General features: G+C 44.3%; 2 protein-coding genes across 3 annotated transcripts in view; one reads left to right on the top strand and one right to left on the bottom strand.

Annotated features, from left to right (window-relative positions):
- SERHL2 (serine hydrolase like 2) overlaps positions 1-25,711 on the top strand; it is a 1,569,464-nt gene that overhangs the window by 1,488,062 nt on the left and 55,691 nt on the right. The window lies entirely within an intron of this gene.
- On the bottom strand, positions 23,559-25,467 carry LOC137521280 (uncharacterized). The gene is made up of 3 exons (XM_068240306.1): positions 25,401-25,467; positions 24,365-24,982; positions 23,559-23,632 (listed from the first exon to the last, which is right to left on the bottom strand). Exons 1-3 carry the CDS (start codon positions 25,465-25,467, stop codon positions 23,559-23,561), a joined length of 759 nt encoding a protein of 252 aa, XP_068096407.1.

Here is a 25,711-nt window from a genome sequence, read left to right as displayed (position 1 = left end):
AGCTTAAACTAAAGCTATTAAATAAATTCTCACATCTCTTTAGAGATATTACTGGATCTCTGAGCACCAGCAGGAGATCATCCGCATATGCCAATGTTTTAATTTCATCTCCACCCACTATCATGCCTCTTATGGTTGAATCCTCTTGGATAGCTCGAATCAGTGGTTCAAGACACAGGTTAAAAAGACCGGGCGACAAAGGACAACCCTGGCGCACCCCATTAAACAGCTTAAATGGATTAGAAGTAAAGGAGTTAATCATTAGTTGAGCACTCAAGTTACTATACAATGTTCTAATTCTTTCTATAAAAGCTGGACCAAAGCCAAACTTCCTTAACCACTTGAGGACCTAGGGCTTTCTACCCCTTAAAGACCGGCCACTTTTTTTCCATTCAGACCACTGCAGCTTTCACGGTTTATTGCTCGCTCATACAACCTACCACCTAAATGAATTTTGGCTCCTTTTCTTGTCACTAATAAAGCTTTCTTTTGGTGCTATTTGATTGCTCCTGCGATTTTTACTTTTTATTATATTCATTAAAAAAAAAAAGGAATTTTGGCAAAAAAATGATTTTTTTAACTTTCTGTGCTGACATTTTTCAAATAAAGTAAAATTTCTGTATACATGCAGCGCGAAAAATGTGGACAAACATGTTTTTGATAATAAAAAAAACCCATTCAGTGTATATTTATTGGTTTGGGTAAAAGTTATAGCGTTTACAAACTATGGTGCAAAAAGTGAATTTTCTCATTTTCAAGCATCTATGACTTTTCTGACCCCCTGTCATGTTTCATGAGGGGCTAGAATTCCAGGATAGTATAAATACCCCCCAAATTACCCCATTTTGGAAAGAAGACATCCCAAAGTATTCACTGAGAGGCATAGTGAGTTCATAGAAGATATTATTTTTTGTCACAAGTAAGCGGAAAATTACACTTTGTGAGAAAAAAAAAAAAAAAAAGTTTCCATTTCTTCTAACTTGCGACAAAAAAAAAATGAAATCTGCCACGGACTCACCATGCCCCTCTCTGAATACCTTGAAGGGTCTACTTATCAAAATGGGGTCATTTGTGGGGTGTGTTTACTGTCCTGACATTTTGGGGGGTGCTAAATTGTAAGCACCCCTGTAAAGCCTAAAGGTGCTCATTGGACTTTGGACCCCTTAGCGCAGTTAGGCTGCAAAAAAGTGCCACACATGTGGTATTTCCGTACTCAGGAGAAGTAGTATAATGTGTTTTGGGGTGTATTTTTACACATACCCATGCTGGGTGGGAGAAATATCTCTGTAAATGACAATTTGTTAATTTTTTTTACACACAATTGTCCATTTACAGAGATCTTTCTCCCACTCAGCATGGGTATGTGTAAAAATACACCACAAAACACATTATACTTCTTCTCCTGAGTACGGCGATACCACATGTGTGGCACTTTTTTGCACCCTAACTGCGCTAAAGGGCCCAAAGTCCAATGAGTACCTTTAGGATTTCGCAGGTCATTTTGAGAAATTTCGTTTCAAGACTACTCCTCACGGTTTAGGGCCCCTAAAATGCCAGGGCAGTATAGGAACCCCACAAATGACCCCATTTTAGAAAGAAGACACCCCTAGGTATTCCGTTAGGAGTATGGTGAGTTCATAGAAGATTTTATTTTTTGTCAAAAGTTAGCGGAAAATGACACTTTGTGAAAAAAAACCAATAAAAATCAATTTCCGCTAACTTTTGACAAAAAATAAAATCTTCTATGAACTCGCCATACTACTAACGGAATACCTTGGGGTGTCTTCTTTCTAAAATGGGGTCATTTGTGGGGTTCCTATACTGCCCTGGCATTTTAGGGGCCCTAAACCGTGAGGAGTAGTCTTGAAACGAAATTTCTCAAAATGACCTGTGAAATCCTAAAGGTACTCATTGGACTTTGGGCCCTTTAGCGCAGTTAGGGTGCAAAAAAGTGCCACACATGTGGTATCGCCATACTCGGGAGAAGTAGTACAATGTGTTTTGGGGTGTATTTTTACACATACCCATGCTGGGGGGGAGAAATACCTCTGTAAATGGACAATTGTGTGTAAAAAAATCAAAAGATTGTCATTTACAGAAGTATTTCTCCCACCCAGTATGGGTATGTGTAAAAATACACCCCAAAACACATTATACTACTTCTCCCGAGTACGGCGATACCACATGTGTGGCACTTTTTTGCACCCTAACTGCACTAAGGGGCCCAAAGTCCAATGAGTACCTTTAGGATTTCACAGGTCATTTTTGTTTCAAGACTACTCCTCACGGTTTAGGGCCCCTAAAATGCCAGGGCAGTATAGGAACCCCACTAATGACCCCATTTTAGAAAGAAGACACCCCAAGGTATTCCGTTAGGAGTATGGTGAGTTCATAGAAGTTTTTATTTTTTTGTCACAAGTTAGCGAAAATTGATTTTAATTGTTTTTTTTCACAAAGTGTCATTTTCCGCTAACTTGTGACAAAAAATAAAATCTTCTATGAACTCACCATACTCCGTACGGAATACCTTTGGGTGTCTTCTTTCTAGAATGGGGTCATTTGTGGGGTTCCTATACTCAGGAGAAGTAGTATAACGCGTTTTGGGGTGTATTTTTACACATACCCATGCTAAGTAGGAGAAATATCTCTGTAAATGACAATTGTTTGATTTTTTTACACACAATTGTCCATTTACATAGAAATTTCTCCCACCCAGCATGAGTATGTGTAAAAATACACCCCAAAACACATTATACTACTTTTCCTGAGTACGGCGGTACCACATGTGTGACACTTTTTTGCAGCCTAGGTGCGCTAAGGGGCCCAACGTCCTATTCACAGGTCATTTTGAGGCATTTGTTTTCTAGACTACTCCTCGCGGTTTAGGGCCCCTAAAATGCAAGGGCAGTATAGGAACCCCACAAGTGACCCCATTTTAGAAAGAAGACACCCCAAGGTATTCCGTTAGGTGTATGGCGAGTTCATAGAAGATTTTATTTTTTGTCACAAGTTAGTGAAAAATGACACTTTGTGAAAAAAAAAACAATAAAAATCAATTTCCGCTAACTTTTGACAAAAAATAAAATCTTCTATGAACTCGTCATACACCTAACAGAATACCTTGGGGTGTCTTTTTTTCTAAAATGGGGTCACTTGTGGGGTTCCTATACCGCCCTGGCATTTTACGGGCCCAAAACCGTGAGTAGTCTGGAAACCAAATGTCTCAAAATGACTGTTCAGGGGTATAAGCATCTGCAAATTTTGATGACAGGTGGTCTATGAGGGGGCGAATTTTGTGGAACCGGTCATAAGCAGGGTGGCCTTTTAGATGACAGGTTGTATTGGGCCTGATCTGATGGATAGGAGTGCTAGGGGGGTGACAGGAGGTGATTGATGGGTGTCTCAGGGGGTGGTTAGAGGGGAAAATAGATGCAATCAATGCACTGGGGAGGTGATCGGAAGGGGGTCTGAGGGGGATCTGAGGGTTTGGCCGAGTGATCAGGAGCCCACACGGGGCAAATTGGGGCCTGATCTGATGGGTAGGTGTGCTAGGGGGTGACAGGAGGTGATTGATGGGTGTCTCAAGGTGTGATTAGAGGGGGGAATCGATGCAAGCAATGCACTGGCGAGGTGATCAGGGCTGGGGTCTGAGGGCATTCTGAGGGTGTGGGCGGCTGATTGAGTGCCCTAGGGGCAGATAGGGGTCTAATCTGATAGGTAGCAGTGACAGGGGGTGATTGATGGGTAATTAGTGGGTGTTTAGGGTAGAGAACAGATGTAAACACTGCACTTGGGAGGTGATCGGACGTCGGATCTGCGGGCGATCTATTGGTGTGGGTGGGTGATCAGATTGCCCGCAAGGGGCAGGTTAGGGGCTGATTGATGGGTGGCAGTGACAGCGGGTGATTGATGGGCGGCAGTGACAGGGGGTGATTGATGGGTGGCAGTGACAGGGGGTGATTGATGGGTGATTGATAGGTGATTGACAGGTAATCAGTGGGTTATTACAGGGGAGAACAGATGTAAATATTGCACTGGCGAATTGATAAGGGGGGGTCTGAGGGCAATCTGAGCGTGTAGGCGGGCGATTGGGTGCCCGCAAGGGGCAGATTAGGGTCTGATCTGATAGGTAACAGTGACGGTTGGTGATAGGGGGTGATTGATGGGTAATTAGTGGGTGTTTAGAGGAGAGAATAGATGGAAACACTGCGCTTGGGTGGTGATCTGATGTCGGATCTGCGGGTGATCTATTGGTGTGGGTGGGTGATCAGTTTGCCCGCAAGGGGTAGGTTAGGGGCTGATTGTTGGGTGGCAGTGACAGGGGGTGATTGATGGGTGATAGGTGATTGGCAGGTGATTGACAGGTGATCAGTGGGTTATTACAGGGAAGGCCAGATGTAATTAATGCACTGGCGAATTGATAAGGGGGGGGGGGTCTGAGAGCAATCTGAGCATGTGGGCGGGTGATTGGGTGCCCGCAAGGGGCAGATTAGGGTCTGATCTGATAGGTAACAGTGACGGTTGGTGATAGGGGGTGATTGATGGGTAATTAGTGGGTGTTTATAGAAGATAACAGATGTAAACAATACATTTGGGAGGTAATCTGACGGCGGGTTTGCGGGCGATCTAATGGTGTGGGTGGGTGATCAGATTGCCCGCAAGGGGCAGGTTAGGGGCTGATTGATGGGTGCAGTGACAGGGGGTGACAGGGGGTGATTGATGGGTGATAGGTGATTGGCAGGTGATTGACAGGTGATCAGTGGGTTATTACAGGGAAGAACAGATGTAATTAATGCACTGGTGAATTGATAAGGGGGGGTCAGAGGGCAATCTGAGCGTATGGGCGGGTGATTGGGTGCCCGCAAGGGGCAGATTAGGGTCTGATCTGATAGGTAAAAGTGACAGGTGGTGATAGGTGGTGATTGATGGGTGATTGATGGGTAATTAGTGGGTGTTTAGAGGAGAGAATAGATGTAAACAATGGATTTGGGAGGTGATCTGATGTCGGATCTGCGGGCGATCTATTGGTGTGGGGGGGTGATCAGATTGCCCGCAAGGGGCAGGTTAGGGGCTGATTGATGGGTGGCAGTGACAGGGGGTGATTGACGGGTGATTGACGGGTGATTGACAGGTGATTGACAGGTGATCAGGGGGGATAGATGCATACAGTACATGGGGGGGGGTCTGGGGGGGGGGGTCTGGGGAGAATCTGAGGGGTGGGGGGGTGATCAGTAGGGAGTGGGGGCAGGGGGGGGATAAAAAAAAAATAGCGTTGACAGATAGTGACAGGGAGTGATTGATGGGTGATTAGGGGGGTGATTGGGTGCAAACAGGGGTCTGGGGGGTGGGCAGGGGGGGGGGTCTGATGGGTGCTGTGGGCGATCTGGGGCAGGGGGGGGGGAAATCAGTGTGCTTGGTGCAGACTAGGGTGGCTGCAGCCTGCCCTGGTGGTCCCTCGGACATTGGGACCACCAGGGCAGGAGGCAGCCTGTATAATACACTTTGTAAACATTACAAAGTGTATTATACACTTTGTATGTGGCGATCGTCGGGTTAACATCCCGCCGGCGCTTCCGTATGGCCGGCGGGATGTTGCGGCGGGTGAGCGGCGCCAGGCGGAGGCGGAGGATCGCGTCACGGATGACGCGATCGCTCCGCCCATGCCCATACAAGGACCGCCGCATTTTGTCAATACGGCGGTCCTTGCGGCGTCCACTTCCCGGCCGCCAATTGTATATACGGCGGTCGGGAAGTGGTTAAACAGTTAAATATGAAGGTATGGGAAATCCGGTCAAATGCTTTCTCGGCATCAATGGCTAACAAGACCGTTTCCTTCCTTCTTTTCTTACTATCATGGATCACGCTAATAGCATTATATATATTTTCCTGAATATGTCTGTTTTTTCTAAAGCCGATCTGTTGATGTCCCAACAACTCCTCCACTGCCTTCTCCAGCCTAGCTGCATGAATACTTGAGTATATTTTAACATCCGTATTTATCAGAGAAATGGGTCTAAAATTTGCCGGGTGTTGCAAATTCTTACCCTCTTTTGGAATAAGGCAGATAAGAGCCCTATTCGAGATGTCAGAAAAGGCAGTACCATTTGCCTCATCATTAACCATTCTGCAAGAAAGAGGAGCCAATTCTCTCACAAAAAAGCCATAAAATTCTGTTCCAAAGCCATCTGCGCCTGGACTTTTTCCCCTTTTAGCCCTGCCAACCGCCGCCACAAACTCATCCTCTCCAATTTTTTCCTCTAAAATTTGTCTCTGTTCTTGTTTAATTGAGGGGAGCTCAGACTGTTCCAGAAAAGGACTTGAGGCCTCTATATCGAGGGTTTTTATATTATAGATTTCTGTATAATAATCAATAAAGGCATTACTGATTTTCTCCTGTTCATGCACCAAATTTCCTTCTCCATCAATAATTTTTCCAATAAATCTTTCCTCTGACTCTTTTTTCTTCAATAGATCTGCCAAAAATTTACCAGGTCTATTTTTACCCCTGCAAAATGAGTCATAAGCACCATAATATTCTTTTTTACACACAGAATCTAAAATTTGATTTAACTCATTTCTAATTGTCGTCATCTGCTGGAATAATTTTTGATCCAATCTCGATTTCTTATGTATTTTTTCCAGGTCCGCTAGTTCATTAACCACATTTTTAATTTTTACTCTGATCTTTATCCCTCTTAGCTTTAATACCGATGAGGACCCCCCGGATTACACATTTTAGGGCATCCCATATTATTTTCGGTGGGAGCTCCCCAATATCATTGTATTTCAAAAACTCCAAAATACTAGATCTAATTTTTTCTCTAATATCCTCCTTGTCTAATAATTTAGGGTCCATTCTCCATCTAGGTCTAGGAATATTTTTATTTGAAATATTTATTATTAATTCTACTGTCTGAATATGTAAAACTACCTATACCAATACTAACTACATCAGATATAGACGCATGGGGAATAAACCAATAATCAATTCTTGAATAGCTTTTATGGGGTTGGGAAAAGAAGGTATAGTCTCTATCAGAAGAATTTTTAATTCTCCAAATATCTATGAGCTTATTGGAGTGTAACATATCCTTTAATTTAGGGAGATTTCCAACCAACGACTTATTGCTACCATTAGAGGAGTCGATCTCAGGGTTAAGGGCTAAGTTTAAATCGCCTCCCATTAAGATGAATCCCTTAGCCATTTTATTTACTTTATTTAGAAATCTACAAAGGTAGCCCACTTGATCCGTATTGGGCGCATAAACATTTGCGATTGTTACAGCAACACCCTTTACCCTTCCCAGCACAATCAGGCCCCTCGTTTCCCTATCTTTATATATATAATCAACAACAAAATCGAGATTGGATCTAATAACAATAGCAACACCACACTTTTTTTACTAGCATTATCGTTAGTGATCCATAATTTATACCGTTTATCAAAAAAAGAAGGCGTTTTACCAACCTTGAAGTGGGTTTCTTGTAAGAGGGCAATATCAATTTTTTTTCTAATTAGTTCGTCTATAATTCTCCCCCTTTTCTGGCCCGAATTAGCTCCTTTAACATTTATAGTAATCAATTTTAATAAACTCATTCTCTTTCTTTCTTTTTTTTTTCCATCTTTTTTTCTCCTTCTTCCTCCCTTCCTCCCCTACCCTTCTGCTCTCCTCCCTCCCCTAAGCAAAGCCTGTTAAGACACACACATCCGACATACATACCATTCATACCAATTAAGCCCAGTTTGGGAGCCCAGAGAATCCTAAACTTTGTCTCTAGGCACTTCCAACTTCCAACCATGATCTAACTAGTAGTTGACCAGAGTGGACCTGTTGATCCCAGTCCTCCACCACCATCCCCAACATCCCCCCCTCCTAATATATATATATATATAATTTCTCATTACTCCTCCCATTCAGAAATTTCTATAATGGGCAAGCCCACAAAAGCCAAGAAAAGTTGCACGGGTTCACCATCTCTGAGCACCGAAGATTTAGAGCCAATTGTGGCTCTTAAGGAGAGGGGGAATCCCCATCTATATAGACCCTCAGCTTTTATAATGTTAACAAGTATTGGTTTTAAAAGCCTTCTCCTGTCAATTGTTCTCTTTGATAAATCTTGAAAAAATTCTATTTTAAATTCCTTATAAAGTATTGTATTTTGCTTTCTTGTTTTTGCCATAATTTCTTCTTCAGTCTTATGAATATGGAGTTTACACAAAAAGTCTGTGGTCTTATTTCCATTTATTAATTTGTCCTTTCCTACTTTATGGATCCGATCAATTTCTAGCTTTTCTAGCGGAACTTCTCCCAAAATTCCTTTAAACAACTCTTGGGCAATTTGAGTGAGGTCCCTTTGCTGAATTGTAGAAGGAAGGCCTCTAATCTTTATATTGTCTCTTCTGCTTCTGTTTTCCTGGTCATCAATTTTGTGTTTAAGTTCACGAATAAATTTCTTTTCTTTTGACACTACTTCCGCCACCTTCTTACCCTCCACTTTTAATTTCTCCATGTTTACTTCTAATAGTTTTATTCTTCCTGTTACTTCCTCCTTTATTGGTATTAGCTCTTTACCGATTGATTCTTGTATCGAGTGTTGAACTGTGGCCACCATTTCCCTTTGCATCCTATTAGTATATTCATCCAGAATAGCTCTTAATTTCTTATCCAACATTTCTTCTGTAATACCTTCATTCCCCTGCCGCTTATCCTGTAGCCCGGCCTCCCCCAATCCTTGCTGTGCTGCCGTCTTTTCGTTTTGAGCCCGGGTAGTTGCTTGCGCAATGTTTTTTAAATGAGTTGCTATGTCAGATGGTGTAAAACTACCTTGTTGCGGTAGCGTTGGAGAGTGTCTTCTATTAGGTGTATGAAAGGAGGAGCTATTTAAGACTGGTTCCTTCCGATCGAACGTCATTTTTTGTTGATTGGACATATGCAGGGGACTTACCACAGACTGAGTTTTTTCTAAGTGAGAAATTTTATTTCTATTTCTGGTGCCAGTTGCCATTTATAGACATAAAGGGAAAAAAAATGAATTATACCTATTATGTCTTTTAATCCTCTCTTGTGGTAAATTTTGTCGGTTTTAAGTTCATGCAGACTGGAGACTGCCAGATTCTAGATCTTTAAAAGTATCTTGAAATAGTGGGCTACTTCACCGAAGTAATATGCAGTAAGTAATATGCAAAAGGCGAGGGCCCATGGGCGGCTCTGAATCGCCGTCACTGCAAAAGGCAAGCCTCAAATTCGCAGTAGCGTAGACAACCAAACAACCAAACAAAATTTCTACCACCACGCCATTCAGAGCAATGGGTGAATGAGGAATGAGGAATGAGAGGAAACTCAATCCATCAAACGCGGAGGCAGAAAGGCAAGCGAGCATGGAGGCAAACAAACCGGAAACAGGCAGGCAGGAGGATAGTCCACAGCAAAAAGTGACAGACCAAAGTCAACAATGGCAGCATGGGATAAAATTTAAGATAAATTAAAATAAATTAGAGTTATCGGCTGGGACAGCCTAGAACAGCCTGGGACAGCAACAACAGCAGAGGCAGCAACAGCGACAACAGCAGCAGCGGCGGGAGCAGCGAATATACAGACCAGGCACAGGCTTTTTATATGCCTCCAATGTATAAGCACCCCTCGGCTCTCTTAATATAATATATTACTGTACTAATACTTATCCGCATCCACACGCGTATTTGCGTCTGTCCATCCGCGTCTTTGCGTCTGTCCATCCGCGTCCGTCCGTCCATCCAGATGGGTCAGATAGTCTGCTGGTCTGAATCTTAAGACCCAGCAGATCCAGCAGTGTTCCTTGCAGGATAGCGGGTAACGGGTAGCGGATAGCGGGATAGTAGTGGGGCGAAGTGCGGTGATGTGTAACCGAGGGACTGCAAACAAAGCCCCCGTCCTCCAGGATCAAGGCCTCCACACCATGCCACTGAGGCTCCATGCCGCGCCCAGCCACGCCAGGCACGCCAAGCAAGCCAAGCGGTGAGCCCGCTCAGGGGAGATTCAGGCAGCCCACAGAGCTGAAGGGGACGCTGCGGCAGTCACAAAGACCCATCCTTACAGAGAGGAGGAGGACTGTATCCGGGGAGGGTGGAGTCAGCACCGGGAACACAGGAAACTGACTCACATCTCACTACGCCGTAATGCAAATTGTTTGAAGCTTGGCATTAGGCCCTATGAAGCTTGGCATTAGGCCCTCATCTCTATTTTTGACCTGGGACTTTATGCTTGCAAGCAATATTTAGCTAAAACTATCAGTAGCTATTATTGATTGCCAATCAAACTATATATGCAGTTAGGAAGCATGTATGTGTGAACGTGCATTTCAGCGTGTGTGCATGATATGTGGCCAGCCAGATATGTGTTCATTACAGGCTCTGCAACACAAATCATGTTTTTAATGTTTGTCCCTACTTTTTAAAGATCTTTTTGATATAATAAATTGAATGAATTGTTCACATTACACATGATACCTATTTATTTTGATATTTGAGCTTTCCTTTTTTGTGCCTACCCGGTAACCCTTGGTGGTGATTTCAACACCGTCACTAGGGCTAGAGACAGGTCAAGTACCAGGGACCGGTTAGACATTGATAGTAGGTACTTAGTTAGACTAGTTAGTGAGGCTGATCTAGTGGATGTACACATTCGACATTCACCGGATCTCACGGGTTTCACGTTTACTAGAGATAGTCATAGGAGTAGATTAGATAGGTTTTTTGTTTCCAAGGGTCTTAATACTTCAACCCCCGGGTTGTTGGCGGTGGAATTCTCGGATCACCTTATCCTATAGGTGTGCTTGAATACTTCAGATGCTCCTCCCAGGGGTAGGGGTATTTGGAGGATGAATTTGTCCCTGCTACTGGAAGGAAGGGTAAGACAATCCTTCAAGAAATTTTTTCATGTACAGGTTTGAGTGGTGGGAAGTAGTCAAAAAGCATGTGATTCAATTTTTCAAGGGTCTAGTGTTAAGTAGAAGTATTGATAAGAACATTGCTTACCAGCAACTAAGGGAGAGGTTAAATGTTCTTGTTTCTGAGGGCGGAGATCCGGGAGAGATCTCTGAGGTCAAACTTTGCCAGTAGCAACAGCAGTAAAACCAGCTGGCTTCTTTGGTTCTGGAGAGGGATCATTGGAAATACCACTCGCCTGACCCTTACCAGAGCTGCAAACAAAGTGCAGCGCTTAAGACGGTCAATGGTCTCAGGGATAGATCGGGGTCTTTGGCAAAGTCCAGGTCGGAGATCTTATCTATCGCTAGAGAGTTTTACGCTGACCTGCTTGGAGAGAAGCCACTTGACCAAACGAGGGTGGAGGACTTCTTGGCTTCCACACCTGGTTTGGGAAATGTAAATGTTTCTGCTGCAGATTTGACAGGAGAGATTACTGCAGAGGAAGTCGCGAAGGCCATTGGTTGACTCGCACCACAAAAAAACCCTGGGTCCAGATGGGTTGACGGCTGAATTTTACAAGGCTTTCATATCCATCTTGGCCCCTCAATTGGCTGGTGTTTTTAACGACTGCCTTGCTGAGGGCCAGTTTACCGCCCTCCATGTCAAAAGGTCGTGATCCTGAGATGATTGATAATTTTTCCGTTTTTTTCTATTTGTTGTGTTATGTTGTGGATTTTACTCAATTGTTTTTTTTTCTTTTGGGCCCCTAATCTGATTAGTGTGCCTCTGATGTATGCTTTGTGGGAAGCCCACAGTGTAGCAGCTTCAACCTCCCCATTGTCATTTGATTCAAAGTATTGTTGTAGATCTTTTTGGATTCATTTGTTGTTATCTGTTGTTAGCAGTAAGGTGTTTAATTTCCAATTGGGTCTGTTAGGTCGGGGGCCTGTCATGCCTAGACATAAAGAAACTGGGGCATGATCAGACTACGTAATGCTGTTAGTAGTGAAGCTTTTGATATCCTTCAGGGTATTCTTGTCTACTAAGAAAAGGTCAATTCTTGACCACGAATCGTGAACTTTGGAGGGGAAAGAGAAGTCTTTGTCATTGGCATTGTATATTCTCCAGGCATCATATAGTTGTTCCATAGTTACATAGTTATTTTGGTTGAAAAAAAGACATACGTCCATCGAGTTCAACCAGTACAAAGTACAACTCAGCCTGCTCCCTCACATATCCCTGTTGATCCAGGGTTTTTTGTAATGAAGGGATTTTAGTGCGATGATAGTGAGTGGAGTCCATGCTGGGGTTTACACAGATGTTAAAGTCTCCTCCTATTACGAGTGATCCTTTTTGATGAAGCTTGACAGTCCTGATTAGAGATTTAACGAATGAGATTTGTTTGTTGTTTGGTGCATATACATTCACTGTTGTGAATAATTTGTTGTTAATTTCACATATTACTATAATATATCTGCTCTGCTTGTCTTTTATCACTTTTCCTATGGTAACTGAGAGAGATTGTTTGAATGCGACTAGGAGACCTCTTTTCTTTTTGTTAAAGTTATTAAACAATACATGCTGGAAACCAGGTAATGAGCAGTAATGTGCTGTAGTATCTAATAAATGTGTTTCTTGCAATAGCAGTATGTCTGTTTTGAGAGTTTTGATTTCTTTGTTAAGGTTTTCATCTTTTCACTGGAGAATTTAGGCCATTTACATTTATCGTAGTGAAGTTAAGAGCCATGGAAAGTCCAGAATGTTTGCGGTATTTGGATTGAAGACTTATGGTACCTTGTATGCAATAAGAAGTAGAGTCGTGCGGAAGTTTTTTGGATGTTTACACATGGTGGGTCAGCAATAAACGAGACAAATACTAACCAGAATAACAGCATAACATTTAACACAATAACTGTGAACTTCAAGGTTACAAGCATGCAAACCGTGTCCATTGTAAGGTCAATAGACCTAAAGGCTACGAAGATGATGGGTGGTAACCACACTTATGGGGTAAAGCACTACAGCTTTGATTGTGTAGTGATTTTCAAGGCGGATGAGATATCCTTTCTGAATCAGAAAATAGTTGTAATAGGAAATCCTTTCCCAGCATTTGTTTATAAACTCTAATCTCTGTGAATTACTTAGAGGGGACATTAAGGCTGCGGTGTGCTGTTGCTGGAGGTTCCAGTTTAATTTTCCAGCTTTTGATAAGCTTGATTCCACTCTCTGCATCAGTTATGACATGTGTTGTGCCTGCTTTGCTTATTAGTAGTTTTAGTGGGAAGCCCCATTTATATTTACATAATTTGGTGGTTCCTGAGTGTTGCTGTTATTTGCTGCAGTGATCTTCTGAATTTCAGTGTAGCTGGTGAGAAGTCAGGGAAGATTTGAATGCCTTTGTAATGATCAGTGAGCACTCCAGGTTTCTGGGTTGCATATAAGATGGCTTCTTTTACAGGGAAGAATGAGAGGCAGACTATTATGTCTCTCGGAGATGATGCTGGTAGGTGTTTGGGTACTCTGTGTGCTATTTCTATCATTAAATCTCGATCTGGGATGGATGGTGCCAGATGTTTAAATAGTTGTATTAGGTATGGTTTGATTTGCTCATTTGAGACTGTTTCAGTCACTCCTCTGATTTTAAGATTTTGGCGGCGGTTCCTGTCTTCCATGTCAATGAGTTTAAGTTTAATTTGAGTAATGTCCTCTGTATTGTCATCCAGAGTGTCCACCACTTTGTTATGTTCTTGTGTGATTTTACTCAGGCAATCTTCTTCTGTGGAGAGCCTATCATTAGTGGCTGCTATAGTTTGTTGCACAGAGTTAGACAATGACATAAAATCTGCAGCAATAGGTTGTTTCAGTAAGAGCAGCATGGTTTTCATGCTTTCTTGTGTTAGATTCTGATCAGTGGCCTGTATATTCTCAAGGCAGCATAAATTGTCAGCTGTGTTGCTGATTTGAGCAGGGCTGTGGCCTACCTGATCCTGCAGCGAGGCTCCATCATTCAGCTTTTGTTTAGATTTGACCAGGCTTCTGTTGTAAGGAGAGCCCGAGTCCGGTGAGTCATCCTCCAGCAGCGTGGAATCGTTCAGCGGAGGGATGTCTTGCCGCTCTGTGCCCCAAGAGTCTGCCGCTGTTATGTCCGTCTGTGAGGGAGGAGAACAGCCGGCGCCATCTTGTGAGAGGCTTCTCAGTCACGGCCTGTACTCCGTGAAGTAGTTGGTAAGTTTCTGTGGCTTACCACTACTTTTTTTACTCTTCCTGGAAGCCTCAATGTCCATAGCGTTGTCCCTGTCCATATCGCTGCGGTTTTATCAGGGAAAGAGGTGCTGAGAGCCGCCAGTTAGAGCTGGTTGCTGGAGTTCCTGAAGAATGCGTCCTACTCCATGCACCACTGGCCACGCACCCCCATCCTGAGATGATTGAGAATTGGTATCCCATCAGCCTTCTCAACATCGACAGGAAGATCCTGGCAAAAGTTTTATTATGGCGTCTGTCCAAGGTAACGGATGTGCTTTCCTGCCATCAGCACTGTTCTGTCTCGGGTAGGAGCACACTCTCAGCGCTATTAGCTGTCCGGGAAGTCATGGAATGGTGCAGGGCTGAAGGTTGGGGAAAGTACTTGCTGACTTTGGACCAGTCAAAGGCTTTTGATCGAGTCAATCACAAGTATCTGTGGCGTCTGCTTTGCGTTTATGGTTTGCCGGGTTGGTTTGTTAATTGGCTGCACCTGTATAAATCGTTGGTTGTTACGATAAAAAATGTCAGTTAAATATACATATATAGGAGGCACACAGTGATATTTGAGAAGTTAAATTAAGTTTATTGGATTTACAGAAAGTATGCAATGATTGTTTAAACAAAATTAGGCAGGTGCATAAATTTGGGCACCACAAAAAAGAAATGAAATCAATATTTAGTAGATCCTCCCTTTGCAGAAATTACAGCTTCTAAATGCTTCCTGTAGGTTCCAATGAGAGTCTGGATTCTGGTTGAAGGTATTTTGGACCATTCCTCTTTACAAAACATCTCTAGTTCATTCAGGTTTGATGGCTTCCGAGCATGGACAGCTCTCTTTAACTCACACCACAGATTTTCAATTATATTCAGATCTGGGGACTGAGATGGCCATTCCAGAACGTTGTAATTGTTCCTCTACATGAATGCTTTAGTGGATTTTAAGCAGTGTTTAGGGTCCTTGTCTTGTTGAAAGATCCAGCCCTGGCACAGCTTCAGCTTTGTCACTGATTTCTGGACATTGGTCTCCAGAATCTGTTGATACTGAGTGGAATCCATGCGTCCCTCAACTTTGACAAGATTCCCAGTCCCTGCATATGGTTGTGGTTCCATCATACTTTGGGGCTGTGTGGCCAACACAGCCCCAAAGTATGATGGAACCACAACCATATTTTACTGTAGATAGCAGGCGGTTTCCTTGGAATGCTGTGTTCTTTTGCCTCCGTGCATAACGCCCCTTATTATGCCCAAATAACTCAGAACCTTATTCTCAAATGAAGGTTGGCTTGCCCAAATGTGCTTTAGCATACCTCAAGCGGCTCTGTTTGTTTTGTGGGTGGAGAAAAGGCTTACTCTGCATCACTCTCGAATACAGCATCTCCTTGTGTAAAGTTTGCCAAATGGTTGAATGATGCACAGTGACTCCATCTGCAGCAAGATGATGTTGTAGGTCTTTGGTGCTGGTCTGTGGGTTGACTCTGACTGTTCTCACCATTCGTCGCTTCTGTCTATCCGAGATTTTCCTTGGTCTGCCACTTTGAGCCTTAACTTGAACTGAGCCTGTGGTCTTCTATTTCCTCAATATTTTCCTAACTGTGGAAACAGGCAGCTGAAATCTCTGAGACCGCTTTCTATATCCTTCCCCTAAACCATGATGGTGAACAAACTTTGTATTTGTAACGATCGGTGTCAGCACACAGAGAGAATCTGATTATTGGTGATCTGCAGTATCACCAAGAATACAGATATATACCTGATTATGGATGATCTGCAGAATCACCAATAATCCAAGTATAACTAACCTCTGGAAACCTGTATAGTGTGAGTGTTTGGTGCAACAGTAATAACTTTGAGTGAGACCACGCGAGGAGCAGGTGGTCTTTGGCAGTATAGGAAAAACCTCCCTCTGGGAAGTGCAAGAACCTTCCAGAAGGCCTGAGATATCCAAAAGGGGTTGAGCCCCAGGCTGAATAGCAGGAAGGACCTGTGGCTGAGTGACACCTGGAAGGTGGGTGACACCAGCAGGTCTGGAGACTAATCTCTCAATGGAGAGAGATAGCTCTCAAGGTCGGGCAAGCCAGGTCGGCAACACACGGGCAGACAAGGTACAAAGACAGAAGGCTGATTCGGTAACCAAGGACAGGCAGGGATGGCAACAGGTAATCAGATATGCGTAGGTACCGAATCAGAAAGCAGAGGGATAGTCAGAAATGCAATAGGTCATCACAGATATCAAACAATGCCTAGTCTTGGGTGTGAGGTCCGTGGTCTCGACACCCTGGAACTAGTCTGAAGTAATATGATGGTACACAGAATCCCTAGACTTGGGTGTGAGGTCTGTGGTCTCAACACCCTGGAACTAGTCTGGAGTATAACACAATGATAACACAGAGTCCCTAGTCTTGGGTGTGAGGTCCGTGGTCTCAACACCCTGGAACTAGTCTGGAGTATAACACAATGATAACACAGAAGTAATCTGGCTCAGTGTGAATTCCCAGGTCCTCCTGGTTCTAAGACACTGTAGGATCTGACTATGGTCTGAGTGCTTTCAGGTAAGTGTTCGCAACGGCAGACAACTTGAGACTGACCAGCAGTGACTATATATAGAGCGGCGCTCTCCAGCGCCACCCATCATCGATCAACCAATAGCCACTTGCTCTGAGGTCAGCTGACCAACCTGGTCAGCGTATCCCTCCTCGTTTGTCATAAAGGTTCTGCCTCTCAGCTCGCGCGTATTCCTCAACCTGTGTGAACTACCAGACCCAGCCACACCAGACGCACGCTGCTGCGTGCAAACCGCCGCGCTGGACGCGGAATCAGCCGCCTTGCTGCCACTACACGCGGCGGCTTTTCCGCGTTCCATTACAGTACCCCCACCCCCCTGAGGAGTGGACTCCGGACACTTCCCACCAGGCTTTCCAGGATGTTAGTCATGGAATTCCTTCTTTAATTCTTCTGCGTGCATACGACAATCTGGCACCCAAGTTCTCTCCTCTATGCCATATCCCTTCCAGTGAACCAGATACTGCACGGAGTTCTGCACAAGCCAGGAGTCCAGAATCTTTTCTATCTCATACTCAGGTTGATCATCAATCAACACAGGGGGGGGGGGGGGGGGGAGCGGAATCCACGTGCACTGCCGGCTTGAGTAAAGACACATGGAATGATCTCACACCTCGCATGCTGGTAGGGAGATCAATAGCATAAGTGACATTATTAATTTTTCTGGTCACTGGAAAAGGACCCACAAATCTAGGGCCCAGTTTGGGTGACAGTTGCTTTGAGCCTATTGTGTGGACACCCAGACCAAATCCCCTGGAGAGAATTCCCATTCTATGGAACGTCTCTTGTCAGCCTGTTTCTTCTGATTCTGAAAAGCCCTTGTAATGCTATGTTTTTGGCGTTGCTAAGGCCTCACACTCGACTCACACTAGCACACAGACTAGGTAAATACATAGCTTACAACTTCACACTGTATTAGGATATTTATTCAATTATTTACATTATTTACAGGTATAGCAGTGAATCATGGATAAGTAATAGAGTAAAGAATCAATACATTACCGGATATTGCATCATCACTCCATATCGGGGGACCAGCGATCGTCTTGGAGGCAGCGCATACACAACATCACACAACTCGTCAGTAGTGGAGAGTCCCTTGGGAGCAAGGGAAACCTCTCTGTCTTATACTCATAGCTCCACCCATTTTCCCTATTGCATCCTGGGGATGCACAGGCATGAGCTTCACTACGGTTGGATGACTTATAGTCAATATTTTCATAAACAGAACTAGTTCTGGTTAAGTCGCACAATCCCTAAAACAGTTAATTCAGGGTTACGCGCTTATTGCAACACAATATCACGTGCCACGCATGCTCAGTACTTGTTGTGATTGGGTGTGTTCGGCCTTCAGCCTATCCACAACGTGGAAGCATGATTCATCCCTCGTGACCACTGCGTGCTGGCAGCGCAAACAACATGTTTTCTTAACTCGTAGTAACCTCTTGGTCTGTCCATGGTTTTTCTATGGAGAATGGTGCATCGCTACTAAAAGATCAAAATATGTCCTATCTGCCTGCAGACTAGCTTGCTAATGTGTCTTTCTCCTAACAGCCAGTCATTCACACAAGCTCTTCAGACTGGTATCACATTCGGTCCTTAGCGATGACCATTAACATATGAAACCATGACAACTTTTTCCTTCTTACAACAGATTCCATATGCCACATAACAGTTCCATATGGATAGGATAACTATAACAATCATTACAATCAAAAGAGGATGAACCATCCACTTCATCATTGTTTCTGCTGATGGCGAATAACCCATAAATACGTCCCACCAATGGTGGGAGGTGGCATCTGCTATGGCAGAGCCCACTTTAACAATTTTGTTTGCAATCACGGTAGTACTGAGCTGGTGTACGATTATACTTCTAGTACACTGTAGAAACACACACCACTCGGCACTCAGTGCTATCTCTTGAAGGAGGACAGAGAGAAAGCCAGCCCGTACAGATCTAGTTCTCACCTCCGCGCTCTGTATGGCAACATATACACTGAAGTGAGGAAACGTGCAACCGGTACAGTCACTTGGAAAAAGTCTAAATGCAATAGCACATCAAAGCAAGCCGGGCAACCGTTTCCTTGTTCTGCTTCCTTGTTTATTGTGTCTTGCTGCCAAAAACATTACATACATGCAAACAGTCTTGATACATCAAACCTGGTGCGGGTGTCAGCGCTGAGGTGTACCAGGGTGTGGGTGACCAGGGCAAAAAGGACTGCACAACGCCGTTTCGCGCCTGACTGGCGCTTGTTCACGTGCTCGTGTCCTGTGTAGAAGGAAGCGCTGTGCGGCTTCCTGTATACATCTTGGGAAGCCGCACCCTAAGCGCTTCTGGTTGGTGCGTGGAGCTGATGTCAGTGAGGGTTAGGGGTGAGGGGGGCGGGGCCGCGCCGACCAGCGGCGAAGAGTGATGATGCGCTGTGTACATGAAGTGAAAACAGCGTCCAAGTTGCGATAGCAACCATTGCTTTCACTACCAACAGCTTACGTGTAGTACTGTGAAAAACTTATATATTATTGTGCAACATATTAACACCTATACATATTAAACTTGTATCATCCTTCTGGTGTGTACATCTAAAGTGATCCGTGCTTGTTCACAAAAGTGCTCCGTCAATTTCCTGGATTTAAAAATCAGGCCCGATGGAGATAGATTGGTGTGTGAGGGGTACAGGAAGGCCACGGCTGTGAACTCTTTGTTGCACAGGAATAGCTTTCACCCGGAGCACGTCAAGACATCCCTGCCATACGGCCAGTACCTGCGCCTAAGACGAAACAATACCTATCTGGACTCATTCGAGGAGCAGTCACAAGAGTTGACGGCTAGATTAGAGGCACGTAACTATGACAAAGAACTCCTCGTAAGGGCCAGGGATAGAGCAAGGGGCAAAGACAGGTCCTCTCTCCTCTCCAGGACCCCCAAAAGTATGGAGGGGGGTCCTTTCACCCTGACCTTTGACTACACTCCCATGGCCAAAAAGTTAACCCAGATAGTTAAGAAGAATTGGCCATTGGTTACAAGAGACCCCACCCTCCAGAGAGTGTTCCCAGACCCCCCCAGAATAGCATACAGGAGGGCTCCCACCTTGGGTGATATCTTAACCCGGAGCGAGTTTCGCTCATGTCCAACGTCCAACTGGCTGAGCCTTAGTCGCCCCAAGGGTAATCACAAGTGTGGGAAGTGTAGATATTGCCCCTACATGCGGGAAGGCAAGAACTACCGCTTGGGAGGGGTACAGTGGGAAGTACGGGCTTTTATCACCTGCCAAACAAAATTTGTATCTTATGTGGTTTTTTGCCCATGCGATTTTTATTACGTAGGCAAAACCACTAGACCCCTCAAAGAGAGAATAAATGAGCACTTTAAGTCCATTAAATCTGGGAAGGGGTGCCCCCGACTCATCGAGCATGTGAGGGAGGCGCATGGAGGTAATGCAAGGTGCCTGAGATTCGCAGGTCTCCTGCATGTTAGCCCCTCCAGGAGAGGTGGGGATCGGGACCGCGAGTTGACCCGACGAGAATCGCGGGTGATCCTACGCACGGAGGCCATGGGACCTATAGGTCTCAATGATAGGCTGGAGCTAGCATGTTTCCTTGACCCATGAGCTTCTCTTCATCCTCGATGGGTCTGGCACCGTAAGATTTTTCCCCCCGTTTCCTGACTGGGTGCGGGGCCCCCCGTGCCCGGACCTGTATCCATGTTATAAATAAGATGAGTCCTTCCCCTTGTCTTTCTTTCCCTGGTCGTGGGACTCTTTTACCCGAGGTTCGGTGGGCATATGGTTTTCTATCTACTCCCACTGGCTTATCTTAGACTTTTGACCCCTTTTCTGGGATCTTGCATTCTGTTCTGGCAGTCCTTGGTTTCTGCTCTCCTGTATATGTAACTACCCTCTCTCCTCTCTCCCACTCCCCCCATCTCTCTTTTTTTACACCGGCATCATGGATAAGTCATAAAGAACCTGGGCTTTCTAATTGTGGGTCCTAGTATACAGGACCCACATAACGAAAACCTGTGCAATAAGCACGGTGGATCCATTAATAATTGGATCCTTTTCAGCGTGTAGTATAAACACATGGGGAGGGGGTAGATCCCCACATTGACCCCGGTAATACAAATACACGCAATAACCAATAAATCGTGTGTGAAACAGCCTTCCTACACCTTTTATGGGGAAAATAAAGCCCAGATTGCATTTTTGACTTCTAATATGGGATTTGGCACACTTTGTTCTTATCTACCTGTATTCTTCTATGGTCGCAGGGTTAGTCGACCTTGCAGCCCTCCAATATGGGACATCAGTGTGCACCCCACGGGAATGCCCCTGCCACTTAACGGGGGTTTTCTTTATGGCTCCCCTTTTTTGACTAATAACACCATAGATCCAGACAGGAATAATTAATGGATGCCTGTCCGGGTTATCTGGCAATGGATGTGGACGTCCATTAAACAAAGTAGAAAGGACAATGCGTCCTTAAGGTCTCCTCCTAAGACAGTAATACCACCCCAGTCTTTTTTAAAAGGGTTCCGGGTTTTTTGTATAGAGGTTTTATTAGAACAAATAATAAAGAGGTTATTTTAACCTGGTGGGTGCAGGCAATTGTAATCTATGCCCAAATGAATTTTGCTTCATGCCATAAGCATGCGCACATTTTGTCTCACAGAATGTTAGAGGTTTCTATATATGCACTTTTGTGAACAAGCACGGATCACTTTAGATGTACACACCAGAAGGATGATACAAGTTTAATATGTATAGGTGTTAATATGTTGCACAATAATATATACGTTTTTCACAGTACTACACGTAAGCTGTTGGTAGTGAAAGCAATGGTTGCTATCGCAACTTGGACGCTGTTTTCACTTCATGTACACAGCGCATCATCACTCTTCGCCGCTGGTCGGCGCGGCCCCGCCCCCCTCACCCCTAACCCTCACTGACATCAGCTCCACGCACCAACCAGAAGCGCTTAGGGTGCGGCTTCCCAAGATGTATACAGGAAGCCGCACAGCGCTTCCTTCTACACAGGACACGAGCACGTGAACAAGCGCCAGTCAGGCGCGAAACGGCGTTGTGCAGTCCTTTTTGCCCTGGTCACCCACACCCTGGTACACCTCAGCGCTGACACCCGCACCAGGTTTGATGTATCAAGACTGTTTGCATGTATGTAATGGTTTTGGCAGCAAGACACAATAAACAAGGAAGCAGAACAAGGAAACGGTTGCCCGGCTTGCTTTGATGTGCTATACGATTATACTTCTATTCAACTGTTTTATTGTCTGTTGTACCTCATGAGATTGTGCTATGATCTTTTGCAATTTGGTAAGGTTTAGATCCCAATTTGGGACATCCAAACCTTGACCTTGCCAGGAAACCTTTGTAGTTAACGCTATATCGGGCATCAACATAAAAGTTTCATTTTCCCATTGGAATACAGTGATATTGTGTATGCATCCTGCAAAAGGCACCCTCATTTTAGGGACCACCGGACGATCAGTCACTACACATATCACTTGAGGAGATATTTCCACCATCCAGCGATATGATATAGGCATTATGGTCCACTCACATTTATTTACAGTATTCTGTAACAAACAAGGTTCATATACAGAAGACTGCAATTTGCAAATTTTACCCTCCAGCGTTTCATCACACAAAGTCAAATCATGCGTTTTATTTTCAGCATCAATCACTTGACCATAAAATGTAGGTACCCAGAAGTGTTGATTGTCTTCTGGCCCAATTAATAAAGGTAAAACAACAAATTTACACATTATACTACTTTTGGTAACGTTGTAAAGAGTCAATTGCCCTATGCAAGAGGTATCATCGCATCTCACTTTAGGTGCTCTGATATACAACCAATGTTCTGTTTTCACCATTTTATCAAACACGGTCCTCCAGACCCCTTCATTCCCAGTCAACAACATGGTTTGAAACAACCCTTTCTGTTGTTGCTGTTGAAGAGTTTGCATAGAGCAGATTGTCCAATTCACAACTCGAGTCATATTCACATCAATAATATACTGTGATGCTATACTGGCACTAGTTAGATCAAGTGAATCATCATCTAGTTTAGCTTGCAACTTTAGAGGTGCCCATATTGTGGGCATCCACTTATCCTGCAATGTTAAGGCATCATTAATTTTACTACCAGCATTATGCATCCTATTAGCCAAAGTTTCTATATCGAACCCATTAAGGGTTCCAGTTAGAGTTCCATATCCCCCCAACAAGGTGTCATACCATGCTCTCCGATATCTACACCTCTGTGCGGGTGGGAAAGTTATTTCAAATGACAGTTCAGTTTGTTTTTTGTGCATGTTGTCCCACCCTTTTACAAGTGGATGGGAGTCTCTTTACCTGTCCAGGGTCAACTTTGGCCGTATCCATGTTCATAAAGAAAAGAAAATCAGCCCAAGGGCTTCGATTAGTTATGTCAGTTCCATTTGTACATATAATGTATTTAGGCTCTGTTAGATTTAAATCCAAAGTAGTTCCCCTCCAGGTATTACAAGCCTTAGTCAAAATCTCTCTCTTCTCTGTCCTGTTTAACTCAGGAAACAAAGGCACATTGCAACAAAATATAGTCACTGAAGAAGTTATCCATAGCTTTACATGTGTCTGGTATAAAGCATAGTTGGATGTATTTCGTCCCCCCTTGAATACCATTCCAGGAGGATTAGGCCCCTTCCATATGCTGGTTCCTACGGTCCAATTAGCAAATGCACATCGTTGCTTCGGCTCACACACATAATCGTCTTCGTAAATTAATACCGTGCCATCCCCATTCCCAAGTTCCGTTGGACCGATTCGTCAAAGAGAGAAGACTTCCCGGGGTGTTACCGTCTACGGAGGGTACCAACGATGCGATACCAAGGAGACCAAGGACGAAGCCATAGACACTCGGATTTATCTAAATCAAAAAGAGATACAAGTTATTCCCGTAATTAGCATTTTTCCTGTGGGATATATTCCCACTTCTCTACTCCAGGCCTCATAACGAGTAGAGTACGGTCCTTGCCAACCGCTATTACTTGAGCAGGTGACGGAGGTCCGTCCGTGTTTTGGACCCATATTTTTGCTCCTACACTTATCTCATTAGTAGATCCAAAACCTTTTTGCCCCCTAACAGTCAATTCAGTAGGAGCCTGAGTTTCTTTTATCTGTGCTATATAAATGGGAATCAATAGCATCTGCGCTATTCTATCTCGTTGTGCTACTATGGCATCTGTTTTACCCAAATTAATAAGCACTACCTTCACTTCCCCTTGATAGTCCTCATCTATCACCCCTCCCACCACTAGCAGACTTCTGAGGGCATAACTTGATCTGGTAGCTAGTTGCCCATAATGTCCTGAGGGGATTCTTACCCCTATCCCGGTGGGAATCAATTTAGTAGTACCCGGGGGTATTACTACCACTTCAAGAGAATGCAAATCCAAACCTGCAGATCTAGAGGTTCCCCTGTAAGGGACTTCCGCTTTTTCATCAATTTTCCAATACTCAATAGATTCTATATTAATTTTACCTATAGTCAGGTTAGGGGTCAGCATTCTCATTAGAGGGGTGGTAGATTCTGTAAGAGGTCTATTATTGAGAGATTGAAGAGCAGTAGAGAGATTATCTCTCCATTGACCATAACTACCATCAGTGGTCATTTTCTTTAAAGCTCCTTTTAATAGACCGTTCATTCTCTCAATAAGCCCTGCAGCCTGTGGGTAATATGGCATATGATATACCCACTCAATGTTGTTTATGGAGGCAAAATCCTTTACCTCCTTACCTGTAAAATAAGATCCATTATCCGTTTGTATTTGTAATGGCATCCCATAATATTGAATGATTGTCTCCAATGTTCTTAGAGTACTCCATTGAGTAGCCGAAGCGCACGGGAAAGCAATCATTAATCCTGAATATGTGTCTACTGCAGTACACATATACTTACACCTTCTACTCTCAGGCAATGGACCTACAAAATCCATCTGCCATATTTGAGCTGGCAATTTTCCCCTCCCAATATGCCCCATCACCGTATGTGGTACTTCCCTCTTTTGTACATATTGACATATGGGACATTTTTGTATTGTCTGTTTGATCACATCTAAAGTTAGGGGAATACCTCTCTCCTGCGCCCACCTGTAAGTGGCCTTTTCTCCAAGATGTCCACTTTTTTGGTGAATCCAAACGGCTGTACCCTCCAGCCATTGCTTTGTTTCTTCTTTGTCATCAGACTTTGATGCAGTGGATATGGCTGTTGCCGCATCTGCTTGAGAATTAAACAAACGTTCAAAAGAATCTATACAGTGATGAATGGGTCGGCACCACCAAAAGTAAATAAAGCTTTAAAACGCCACCAACACAAAGCGTGCCGGTGGAATAAAGAGTTGTACTCCCAAGACACCGTGCGGGAGCCTATGACTCTGATAGCGTGTGCGCACGGCAGAGAGCCTTGACGTCACGCTGGGCGGAGCCGAGTCTTCTCTCGGATTGGCTGGTAATATTCAGCTACACGGGGGAGGGCGAGGTGAAGCCGAGGGAGGTTCCGGCTTGGCGTTCAGCGGTTTCTTCCGCTATTGGTGAGTGATTTTTGTTATGTGGCTAGTTTCAGGTCTCCCATCAGGTCCGCTCGTGTTCCCACCCACTTCGGTGGGTGTATAAGGTTGGTGCTAGTGTGTGTTCACTTTGTAAGCAGTTTGAGGAAGGGCTTGTCAGCCCGAAACAGCGTCTGTCACTGCTGTTCTGGTTCATTAAAGAGCTTTATTTACTTTTGGTGGTGCCGACCCATTCATCACTGTGGCAGTATTGGTCCCAAGGGACACTGGGAAGGGGTCGTGGCACACCCACCGATGCTTTGGTGCCCTTCACTTCACCTATCTTTGCAAAAGAATCTATAGGCATATGAGCATCAACATGAAAAACAGTTGTGTCAGTTCTTTGGACTATTTCCTCAATGTCCTGCCAGATCCGCTTTCCCCATATCTCCTTCCCGTGG

The sequence above is a fragment of the Hyperolius riggenbachi genome, chromosome 6, assembly GCF_040937935.1.
Source record: "Hyperolius riggenbachi isolate aHypRig1 chromosome 6, aHypRig1.pri, whole genome shotgun sequence".
In the NCBI taxonomy this organism is placed as follows: Eukaryota; Metazoa; Chordata; class Amphibia; order Anura; family Hyperoliidae; genus Hyperolius; species Hyperolius riggenbachi.
This window is presented reverse-complemented; position numbering and strand designations above follow the sequence as displayed.

Bases quoted from the DNA above. Each gene is read 5' to 3' on its own strand.
- LOC137521280 (XM_068240306.1), bottom strand. From the start codon at position 25,467: ATGAACCAGAACAGCAGTGACAGACGCTGTTTCGGGCTGACAAGCCCT. The intron at 24,983-25,400 runs GTGAACACACAC...ATTCTCAAGCAG, and splicing joins TTCCTCAAACTGCTTACAAA to ATGCGGCAACAGCCATATCC. The intron at 23,633-24,364 runs GTAGTTATGGTC...TTTTTGATTTAG, and splicing joins AAAGAAAATGACCACTGATG to ATAAATCCGAGTGTCTATGG.